Source organism: Podarcis erhardii (genome assembly GCF_964252035.2).
Source record: "Podarcis erhardii genome assembly, chromosome: 1".
NCBI classification, from domain to species: Eukaryota; Metazoa; Chordata; class Lepidosauria; order Squamata; family Lacertidae; genus Podarcis; species Podarcis erhardii.
Window position 1 is genome coordinate 32,129,143 of NC_138497.1, and position 11,837 is coordinate 32,140,979.

An 11,837-nucleotide genomic window follows, 5' to 3' on the forward strand; every position below is an offset into this window, starting at 1 on the left:
TCACTAGCAGTAAATTGGAAGCACATTCAAATCTCCATTTGGATGGCAGATTTATACCTGGTGTGAATGGGGAAATCTGCTTCCACACACAGATCCCTGTTGTTAGGTCGAGGCGGATGGTCAGATAGGGCAAAAGGAGGGAGGGAAATCCTCTTATTTGCTTGACCCCTTACCTACCCTCTTTGTTAGCTCTTAAACTTGTTTTTATACTGAATCATAGAATGGTAGAGTTGGAAGAGACCTTGAGCGTCATCTGGTACAACCCTCTGCAATGCAGCAATCTCAACTAGACCATACATGACAGATGGCCAGCCAACATCTGCTTTAAAAACCTCCAAAGAAGGAGAGTCCACCACTTCCCAAGGGAGTTCATTCCACCGTCAAACAGCTCTTACTGTCAGAAAGTTCTTCCTGATGTTTAGTTGGAGTCAAATGTTTAAAACGAAGGGGAAAGTTTTATTTAATTTATAGTTAAAAGCAAGGTTAATGGGAAAGGAAATAGGCCAAAGCAAAGATTACACAAGCCATGACAACTTTTATCTGGCCCACGTTTGTCTTTAATACGTTGACCATGTGTGTGTCCCTTGATGCTCTTTCTTCTGGGTAGACACTAAGAGTCCCTCTCTATACTGGCTTATTGTTCCCCTGTGTCTTCAGGACAACGCTACAGCAGCTTTGAAGGGTTGCGAGCCGAGGAGTGTGGGATCCTGAATGGTTGTGAGAACGGGCGCTGTGTGCGAGTGCAGGAGGGCTACACCTGCGACTGCTTTGATGGCTTCCAGTTAGACTTGATACTCATGGCCTGTGTGGGTAAGTTGCCAGACCTTACAGAAAGGAAGAGCTGGTATACAGTAGCAGCTGAAAGACTAACCTTTGATTTTCAGGAATCGCCTTAAATGAAACCATAGGTTCTTGGGCAAGTGGAGAGCAGAAGCAAAGAGAAACATGAGTCATTTGGGCAAAGCCTGCCTGTCCAGGAACTTCTGGTTTTGTTTAAGGTGTTATGGGGCAGAACTGGCTTACAAGCTGGGCTTTGTTTTCTCAGAGAAATGGGGGTAGTGGCAATTTTTTCTTCTTCAACCTGATTACTACCTCAGCACCTATAAGCAGACTTCATGGCTATAACATCCAACCATTTATTTATTTTGCTGGTTGCTTTATTTGCCCAAGGCAACCCAAAGCAACTTACAACCATTTTATTGTTTTTCCCCATCCAACCATGCTCAAACTGGTGTAACATCTTATCTGATGAAGAATTCTGGATAATTTGAAACATGCCACATCTTCAAGACTTTAGCTTTGTCCTAATAAAGAAGTTAGGGACGCGGGTGGCGCTGTGGGTTAAACCACAGAGCCTAGGACTTGTTGATCAGAAGGTTGGTGGTTCGAATCCCCGCGACGGAGTGAGCTCCCGTTGCTCGGTCCCTGCTCCTGCCAACCTAGCAGTTCAAAAGCACGTCAAAGTGCAAGTAGATAAATAGGTACCGCTCTGGCAGGAAGGTAAACGGCGTTTCCGTGTGCTGCTCTGCTTCACCAGAAGCGGCTTAGTCATGCTGGCCACATGACCCAGAAGCTGTACACTGGCTCCCTCAGCCAATAAAGCGAGATGAGCGCCGCAACCCCAGAGTCGGCCACAACTGGACCTAATGGTCAGGGGTCCTTTTACCTTTACCCTTTAATAAAGAAGTTGCCCAATTATGGACTTTGGTGTGTTTTCCCCCTTTAGGCACCAGCCCAGATACCCTTGTTTTTTTATTGTTTTGAATAAGAACCTGATAGTACACACACAAAACACTGAACCATGGCCTTTGCTACCATCAGCCACAGCCAGCATGGTCAAAGGCCAGGTATAATGGAAGTCATAGTTCAGCTACATCTCCGATCATCACTGGCCATGCTGGCTGTCCTTTGTGGGACTTGGGGTCTGCCCAACATCTGGAGGGCCACAGATTGCCCACTCTGGCTTTCAATATTTTTTATCCATTGGCTCTTACACCCGCAGCATTTGCCTCCCAGCTCCCTCTGGCCCAACAGGAGGCCATGCTTGTATGCAAAATATACATGTGTAGAACAGAATCTGGGACTCAAATGTGGGTGTTTTTATATGCACTCAGCATATCGTTTAAGCCTGGTCTTGTTGTGGAGTCTACCAAAAGAGAATAGGAGAGAACTTCTGCACTGCTGGGCCTAATGGATGAACTGTTTTTCTCTCCCCCATCAGATGTTAATGAGTGCGGGGAAGGAAATGCCTCTATGACCCTGTGTGAAGGCAGCACTTGTGAGAACACAGAAGGCTCCTACCGCTGCAACTGCTTGCCTGGTTACGTAGCTTTAGCTGAGCCCCACCGCTGCGTGCCAGGGACAGCTCAGAATGCAGAGGCCGCGTGACCCACAAAGCAGCCATGGAACCCCTACGGACATTTGCTTTGAGAACTGTAGGTCTGCTCAGCCAGAAAAGAAACAGCTTTAAAAACCCGTCGATTGTTTCCCAAAGGACAAAAACCTCATTGGGCTCAACTCACAGGGACAAAGGCCAGTGAGAAGCTCCAGAGTTGCTTCGTCTCTCTTGCTGGCCCGCTCAGCCCAAGCTTCCTGCTTCAGCTGTGCTGCAAACACTCAGGTCCCAGTCGCTTCATTGTGTCCTGTTTTATAGGTTGCCATCCTCATTTCTATCAACATCCTTGGCCTCCTTGGCATTGCGTGGGTCATGAGTATGTTCATTCCCATTCACCTATTTTGCCCTCCAGTTCATACTATGAAGCTGCAGAATTTCATGCCATAGGAATCACTCTCACAGGCCTTATCCATATGACAAGTATTCATTTCCCTCTCACCCCGCCACGGGTTCACATTGTGTAGGGTATTTTTTAACTTACTGCAAAACCACTCCAATGCAATTTTACTCATACTCGTTACTGTGGGATTCCCAAGTTACTCTGTCACAGTTGGCAAAAGGACAGTAAGGCGCAGGACTTTTCCAGCTCTGTGTGCTAAATGGGCAGCAATCCCCAGCAACACAGGTACTGTTTGGACTCTGTAGATTTCCCACAGGGAATGAAAAACATTCTTCAGTCCACGGGTGTCACAAACATTGCGGCTTCTCCTGTCCAAGTCTGTCTAACCCTGTCCCAAAGCCCCCCTCACTAGCAAGAAAAGGGACACAGTCTTTTGTACCTGAGCCAGGAAAAAGGGGTGGTCATGTTCAACATGTATGGATTCTATTTATATAGTCTGGCACAGATTGGATGCCGCCTCTCTTTATTCATCCAAACAATGGGCACCCACCCCTGCACTTCCTATGGCTGCTGGAGTATTGGCTCGGGGCGGGGGCGGGGGGACACGGGGACGACTACAGCTCTTTAGTTCTGAGAGGTTTTCTTTGTGGTGCTTTTCTATTGGGAAAAATTCAACATGATGTTAAAATAAATGGTTTTTATATTGTGCCTTACAGCTTTTAGGCTGGAGCTGGTCATGAATGTTTCTGCCTTTATCCTTTCCCAAGCTTGGCACCGGAAGACGCTGCACAGAGTTAGCTAAAAGCCAAGTGGGTAGGGTAAAAAAGAGAAGAGCTGGTTTGTAAACTGTGGATTTTAGGCCAGGCATTCCCAAACAGTGGTATGTGGTCCACAGGGTTTTTTTAAGGTCGTCCGCAGGCATGGCTGAAGATGGCTGGAACAGCTGCTCTGTCATTCCTAGATACGAAGTGAGCAGGCCATTCACAGGAGGCACATCCATTGAATTAAATATTAATACTGATTTTTAATTGCATTTTTATTGCTTTTATATTTTACTGTGTTACAACTGGATTTCTATGCAAACAAAAAAGTCAATAAAAGACACTTAAAAATCATACTGCACTTAGTGCAGCACAAAGAGGCACTGGCTGGGAGCATCCCCTTCCAACCACACTGTTTGCAGACCTGGGAAGTCTCTATATGCAGTGTCCTTGAAATGACACATGTCATTCTCTCAGTAGCATATGATTAAGGCCAGGAAGAGAGCTAAACAAAAACTAACTGCACAAGAGAGAGAGAGAACTCTGCAAATTCTTCCAGCACTTAATTCACATAGTAGAGAGCAAAATGTTAGGATGTAATCTTACTGTGAGAGTAAGCTCCACTGATCTTATTGCCTTCGTCTGAGTAGGCATGTATCTCTTTCAGTCAACCAAGTTAAAAGCAGCCCATGTTATACTTTAAAATGACAGGTGTGCAATGCCAGGACATAATTAGCTGCCATTCAGAAAACGCATCACCATCCCCTAAACAAGACAGGCAGGCATTTTCATTATAAGTGTTTATTAAAAGAAAGTTATAAAAAGAGGCTGGGTTTGGAGAGCATCTCCCCCAGCAACTCTAGGCGAGTTACAAGATAGTGCAAAATGGTTAATACAAATGATCTCTACACAGAGACCAAATGCCATTTGGTTTGGCATCTGTTGAGAGGAAAGTTTTCCTTTTCTGCAGCAAGCAGCCACAGAAGGTGGCTGCTCAATCTTCTGGCTCCAGATGATAACTGCAGATCCAAGGAAAGTTTCGGTAAAGGGGCAGGGAACTTGCGGGGTGGGTGGGAAGCAGATGGAAGCCTGCAGCCAGCTTCTGACCAGGAGAGGCACTGAAGTACTGACAAACAGCAATCATCTTGATGTTTGCTGACCCGCTTTTGTTTCAGAAAGTCTTTCTCATGATGCACATTCTATTTCAAGCAGTTAAGACCCACCACAGATCTTTTCCACCAATGGTTACAAGAACCTTTGCCATGAGCTACAGCAAAACTTATGAAAGCCCCCGTCTCTCTTGGATAGATTCATTCTGACCACTGACCTCCTGCTGCATCCCTAAATTGGCTCTGGGGGAAAGAGGAGTAATTGTTGCACAGATGCTACAGGAACTGAAAGAAGAAATGCCTTGTATAGCAAAGCATTTGTTTCCTCTCTATACCCAATTCTCTCTTTTCCCTCCCCCATGAAGCCCTTAGGAGCTAAGCTGGGTTTCCTTAGCTGGAGATCTGGACCGGAATCTTCCAACAGAACATGTTCTGTCCATCGTCATCAACCAGCTCCCACTTGACAACAAGTTTTAGCTGTGGGGGGGAAACAGAGAAAAGAAGTGAGAAGGGTATTCAGATTTATGTTATTTAAAAATGATGCACTCTGACTAGTCTCAGATTAAGATGGGTTCAAACCCTTTCCTCATCTATGCTGGACTCTGGGAACCCCACCCCAGAGAATAAATTTTACTGCTATAGAATACATACTGTACATTTTCTTCCATATGACCCTCAACATACAATCAGAACACTATGCCTATTAATAAAGAGATTGCTGCAGTTAGGGCCCAGACATGTGACTGAACATTTCTTCATACAAAAGCATTTCCCTGCACACAGAAAGCTAGATAGTAAGGGAAAGGGTTCTAGTAGAGCCTTTGCCCTGATGTGCTAATTTTCTGTATGGATGAAAAGGGTCCCCCACCCCATGGGGGAACTTTCCATCAGGGCAAACCTAACCCCTGCAGTCTGGAGTGGTATTATCCAAACTTGGGTTTATTGCCTTGTGTGAACATCCTCCTTGGCCCCTTGCTATCCTGCTATCTCTCTGATTTGGCAAGGGGCAGCCAGATGATGATGATCTGAGTTGCTCCATCACCTCCTGTGAGCACCTTATACCATTAACGTGTTAAAGGGATATGAAAGGCAGTTGTAAGTATTGGGATCAGCCTGGTAAGACACTCACAGATGGATACTCGCTCTTCACTGGTAGTTTGTTTAGGTAGTGGTAGGAGTGGTCCTTCTGGATAGGGCAAATGATTCCACTCTTGCACCCATCAGGCTGATCAAGTGGGAAGGGGATGTCCATGTGAAGCATTTCTCCATATACTTTAGCTTGGCTGCCGTTGCTCACAGTCTCTGCACGTGAAGAAACGGGTTGAGAAAACAAGAACCAAGTAGAGAGCTTTATACTGGGGCTAGGAATGGTGGCTCCCAGGACCACATACAACAAATGGAAGTGCTCTCACTGTTTCATGTCAAAACTACAGTGCATTACAGACGTTCAACTGCCCTGTGACATTCCCAATTGCTGCAAGGCAAGTGGGGAGAGGGGGACAAGAGGCTACCCTCACCAGCTAAGAGTCTTCAGTTCCCACCTCTGAGATTATACAAAAACACTTCCATTAATGGAAACAAAGACATGAAGACTAAGTGCATGCAGTTATCTATATATATTTCTCTTCTGCAGCATGTATGTGTGCTGAAAAGCCATAGCCAATTACAACTTTCCAAATGTATACAGGCAGCAAGCAGGATTTCACTGCAATTATTACATACCAAGATATACGTGTATTTTTTCCTGCACTGAAATGTTTTCCATGTGAGACATTCCAAACAGCAGAAGCATCCTCATTTTGAATGCTGAACACAATACTCTTAAAAGGTTTCAGCCCCATAGATCAGGACTGGGGAACCTTTTTGACTCGGCACACCAGATCATTATCAGATCCTAACCTTGTGGGCCAACTCTGACAGCAGGCAGGGCAACCCAGCTGTCAACAATGTGATATCAGATGATTGGCATGTGGGCTGTTCCAACCATCCATCAAAGCCCCTTGCGCATGGCTTCACAAGCACCTGACCCAGCTTGGCATTTACCAACCCCATGTTCAGCAATTGGGAAGTGTCAGGGATCAATACTGCCAATCCTGCAGGTCTCAAGTCATTGCCCATTGGGCCTTGAGCCCTCTTTCTGCAGGGATCAGCTGTGCAAACAAGTTACTGATCCAATTGTGCCTCTACCTGCTCCACAGCTGACATAGCATATGATCTAAGGTATTGGGCAGAAAAAAGTGGGAGTGACGTGGAGAGAACAGCCTTGCAGACCAAATTGGGACTCAAGTCAAATTTGGCCTGCAGGCCAGAGATACCCCACCCCTGCCATAGTTATCACTGCCTCGAGGAAGCTAGAGATCAGCAGGGTATACTTACTGCTAGAAAACGTGACATTGACACTGTAAGCCTCTCCTTTGTGGAGAACACAAGGTTGTGCAGGGCAAGGACTCACATTGACCTCCACAATGCTTCCATCTTTGGAACCTGTGAGGGAAACACAGTCATCAGTTCAATGTCCTCGCTATACAGGATGGTAATCTTGGATACAACACTATGCATAGCTATCATGGGTCCAGGTTTGGAGTATCATACCAGAGCCCATAAACACTTACACTCAGGAATGAAATGGAATAAATACCAGTAAATGTGTCTCCCTTCTGCACAGTGGTTAGTACTGACAAGACCCAACATACTCATAAAAAGCATTTAAGTGTGACTCAGCCCTGGGAAAATGACTTCTATCCTCACATGACTTGCGAAACATCAAACTTTCATAACAGTTTCATGTAGTTCCCTCAGATACACATGCAGCTGTGGAAGGATGTTGTGGTCTCATAAAACTGCTGAATCTGAGTTTAAATTGCTAATGAACTGAAAAGCCTGCCTGTCCAAGAATGAGGCAATATAGAATAGTTTCAATAACAGTATGTCTGCTCACAAGTAAACTGTACAAAGTTCAGTTCAATTTATGGCCTGTTAAGTGCATTTTAGACAGGAGCCTTATAGTCCCATCCTATACATGTTAACTCAGAAATTAATCTCATTGAGTCCAATGCTGCCTAACCCCAGGAACATGTGCACATGATTGCACTGTTCAAATAAACTCTGAAACCAACAGAAAAAGAAAGCAGCCACTTGCACATTGCAAAGTCCCATAAATAATTTCCTGTGGTATTAGGTACAAAGTGTGCTATTCTGGGGGATTCTCCCAACCACCACCACCCGCAAAAGCCAATTTCAGTGGTTGCGCCACCAATGTGCAGCCAGAAGTGCATGCACAGGACTTCCACTGACAGGGCTCATTAGGTGAACCCTGCCCTATATACTGATCCTGCTTTAAAACATGGGAATGCTGTAAAACTGGGAAATATCAGATTGCATTCCAATTGCTTTGCGCAGCAGTACTTTCTTCCGATACATTTAAGATACATTCTAGCAGGGCTTCTGATACTGTTAAGATTCATGTTTCCCAGAAGATATAAGGTCAGACCAATTTGAGAGACAGTAAGGTCGGGCAACAGTAGCAAAATGAATACTGTATAGAACAAAATCCAATTAGCACCTATGTTTAAAGCTTTATTTTGTTTTTAAAAAAAGTATGAAAGACATGAACTGAGCCAATCTGCTGTATGTTGTTGGAGGCTCCAGCTCTCAATCAGTGAACACACATGAATTTGCATTATATTATTTCAGGCAAACCTGCAGCCAAAGGCGGCAAGCCTAATCCCACTCACCACCAGTGGGGTTTCGTGGAGAAGTGGAACCATCATGGCAGCCACATAAGAGGGTGGTGGTGGGGAGAGCAGGACGATCAGGTCTGGATCAAGCCCCATGCCCTCCATCAGATGACAGCAAGACCAGCTCAGGATCCAGAAGACCCCAGAATGGCTCAGCCCTGCCCCACCTTCCCACATCCTCAGAACTCACATTCAACAGGTGGAGGGGGAGAGGGCAGCTCAGCAGCTCTGCCCCCACTCAGTTCAAACCCCATACAGCCCATCGCAAAGGGAACTGAATTGCTCAGTATACCTACATAGTTTACCTCCCAATTAGGGCTTGTCTATGGGGTAAGGTATCTGACAAACTTATCTGGGGTCACTCCTAAGCCACCAGGCACCCTTGCAGAGCTCCGAAAGGCTGCACTGACAGCCACACAAGGTTTGCGTGTCTTCTTGCTCCGTTATTGCTTCCCACACTGCCAGTTTTGTATCAAGAGCATCAAAGTGGTTACCCTTCAAACCTCAACAGGACTATAAAGCTTCTGTGTGAGCAGAAGTGTCCTTTTAGCCCAGCCATCAACCTCTGCGCCATGGCTTCTTGGGCTTGCTGCGGGATCAGCAGCCCCAAGCCACTGCCAGCTGCTGAAGGGTGTGGAGAGAGCAGCAACAGGAGTAACTGCTGGTCCCTGCTGAGGGAAGGGCCATAGTTCAGTGGTAAGAGCATCTGCCACTGCTCTTGCCAGGCTTGATCTCCTGCATACTCAGGTAAGGCTGAGAAAAGACTCCTGTCTGAAATCCTGGACAGTTGCTGTCGATCAGTGTAAGACAATACTGAGAGATGCTCTACCTCAGGACAAGGCACGTTACGTTGCCAGGTGATATTCCCCGGCCCACCACTCCACAGTGCCTTATCAAAGCAGCCTCTAGTAAAACTAGTTGCTGACCAGTGGTCTAAGGCTGTAACTAGATATGATGGCACACCTGCTGTTTCCTTACAAAGTGGGGAAGTGAGAGGAATATTAATAGTGCACTGTGGACTCATTGGGGAGGGGACCTGAACTTCCTACTTTCCTCATTGAAAGGACTTCTCCTCAGCTGTTTAGCACCCAGCAGATGTTAACTCTGACTGAGAACACTCAGAGCAAACCATCTGGGGAGAAGTAATTTAATGGAGGACAGCCTGGGCCACCACCTGTCCCTGCTACTTTCACCTCTTCCACATCAACCCACACACACATTATAGGACCACCAGCCCTCCAGATTTTGCTGAACTACAACTCACATCAGCTCCAGCAAACATGGGAGTTGTAATTCACCACCTGGAGGGCCACACCTGTTACAGAAGAGGGCAACCCAGTTCTAGCCTTCACATCTAAATTTCCTGAGGGCCAAACTGGAACTGGTGGTTGCTAGCTGGATTTTTATTTGCCCTCAAACAAGGAACAGCCTATGCCACTCAGCTTCCATGTGACACTGGCTAGCTTTCCGACATATGTCATTCCCTCCTCTCTCCATACCTTCCTGAAGCTGGCACTGGCTTCAAGCAGCTGATCCTGTAGCAGGCACAACAAGCCATGGTATACAGACTGTTTCAAGCAGTCTGTGTGACCAAAGCAATGTGTAGGCTGGGCTGATTGTTATGCAGAACAACATGATCAAAAGCGGAACATTCCAGACTCAAAGGAGCCCTCAGCACCACCTATGAAATTGTCCTTCTGGAAGAAGGGAAAGAGTAGGCAATATGTGGGATGGGCTCCTGTTGTAGAAGGAGGAAAATGCAGCAGCAGCAGATATATAAACCTGTTGGGAGAGATAAGTTTTCCTCTGACAGAGCACCCTTTTTCTCCAGACTGGGCTCCCTGATTATTATTATTATTAATATGCTACCCATATGGTGAGTTGCCCCAGCCACTCTAGGCAGCTCCCAACACATATAAAAACATAATAAAACATCAAACATGAAAAACTTCCTGGTACAGGGCTGCCTTCAGATGTCTTCTTAAAGTCGGATAATTATTTCCTTGACATCTGATGGGAAGGTGCCACTACCAAGAAGGCCCTCTCTGCCTGGTTCCTTGAAACTTCTCTCAGTGAAAGAACCATCAGAAGACCCACAGAGGTAGCCCTCTGTCTGGGCTGAATAATGTGGGTGGAGATGCTCCTTTAGGTATACAGGGCCAAGGCTGTTTTTAGGGCTTTAAAGGTCAGCATCAACACTTTGAACTGTGCTCAGAAACGTACTGGGAACCAGTGAAGATCCTTTAGGACCGGTGTTAAATGGTCTCTATGGCCGCTCCCAGTCACCAATCCAGTTGCCGCATTCTGGTGTCGTTTTTAAGTCACCTTCAAAGGTAGCCCCACGTAGAGTGCATTGCAGTAGTCTAAGCAGGAGAAAAGCAGCGCATGTACCACCCTGGCGAGACAGTGCGCTGCCAGACTTCCGCCCTCCTGAACATGGCAACGCTGCTCCTTGGTGACAGCTGTCTAACCTGACAGAGGCAGGACGTCCCACCAACACCCACCTCTCTACCTTCCCCACGGCTTGGCGGGCAGAGAATGCAATGCAAAAACAGCAGCAGCAGCAGCAGCGTGCGACCCGCCGGAGGCGAACTCGCCTCTCTGGAGAGTCCCAGGCTGCGGAAGGGCTGTCTTTTGCATGTTTTGCAAAGCAGGAAGTGCCGCCCAGAGGCGCGGACAAGCCTGCCAAGTCACTACGGAACGCAATCGACGTGTTAGACGCCGCATTTTAAAGGGGCAGGAGGGAAGGCAAGAGCGCCTTGGCGGGGGAAGGAGCCGTCGGGCGACTCACCGCAGTCCACGAACTTGAGGGGCTCGGCCAGCACCGCGGAGCCGGCGACCAGGAGCAGCAGCAGCGTCGGCGCCAGCATGGTCTCGTCTCGTCCCGTCTGCTCTCGCGCCGCCCCCAAGAAACTTCTCCCGGCCGGCTGCGGAGCGGAGGCTAAAATACGAGCCTGCGCCTCTGCGGCGGCGTCACGTGAGAGGCAGCCCGGGCCGGGCCCGCCCAGGCGCCGTCACCTGACGGGGACGGGCCTGCCTCGCGCGCCGCCCTCGCCTGGCTGGCGCCTCGCCGAGAGGGAAGGGGCGCCAAGCGGCAGCAGCAGAGCGCCTCCAGCCGCCGCCACGAAAGCCCCGAGCCTGCTGCAAGAGAGCCGGGCGCGGAGCCAAGGAACCCGCCATTCGCTCGGCCCTGGCCGCCCCTGTAACCTAGCCGGGCATTGGCTTACAACAGGGAACCCGGGTTCCTCCAGGAGCTGTAGGACTCCAGCTCCCATCATCCCTGCCAACCGGCTCTGCTCGTGGGGGCTGATGGGAGTTGGAGTCCAACCACACCCTGGAGGCCCCCCCTTTCCCCGTCGTCGAAGAAAGCCTCCGCTTCCAGCAACAGGCGTTGCTTTCAAGCGCACCTGTTTGGGAGGAGGCTCCACTGAAACTTTCCCAGGTGAATGTTGAATTATAGGATTTGTATAGTTTGAAGGGACCACAAGGATAATC

At 47.8% G+C, this 11,837-nt stretch overlaps 2 protein-coding genes across 2 annotated transcripts in view; one reads left to right on the forward strand and one right to left on the reverse strand.

Moving 5' to 3' along the window:
• The window catches only part of LTBP2 (latent transforming growth factor beta binding protein 2), a 142,156-nt gene extending 138,708 nt beyond the window's left edge, over positions 1 to 3,448 (forward strand). Inside the window, exons 33-34 of the mRNA XM_081857916.1 lie at positions 658 to 810; positions 2,222 to 3,448. Coding sequence (XP_081714042.1) covers positions 658 to 810; positions 2,222 to 2,388 — 320 coding nt within the window. The 3' untranslated portion in view covers positions 2,389 to 3,448. The remainder of the gene's footprint in view (positions 1 to 657; positions 811 to 2,221) is intronic.
• An 833-nt stretch (positions 3,449 to 4,281) lies between these two features.
• Positions 4,282 to 11,312, reverse strand: NPC2 (NPC intracellular cholesterol transporter 2). Its single transcript, XM_081866957.1, has 4 exons — positions 11,134 to 11,312; positions 6,982 to 7,089; positions 5,735 to 5,907; positions 4,282 to 5,082 (listed from the first exon to the last, which is right to left on the reverse strand). The coding sequence occupies exons 1-4, from the start codon at positions 11,210 to 11,212 to the stop codon at positions 4,996 to 4,998; spliced, it is 447 nt and encodes a 148-aa protein (XP_081723083.1). The 5' UTR covers positions 11,213 to 11,312; the 3' UTR covers positions 4,282 to 4,995.
• Positions 11,313 to 11,837: the final 525 nt, after the last annotated feature.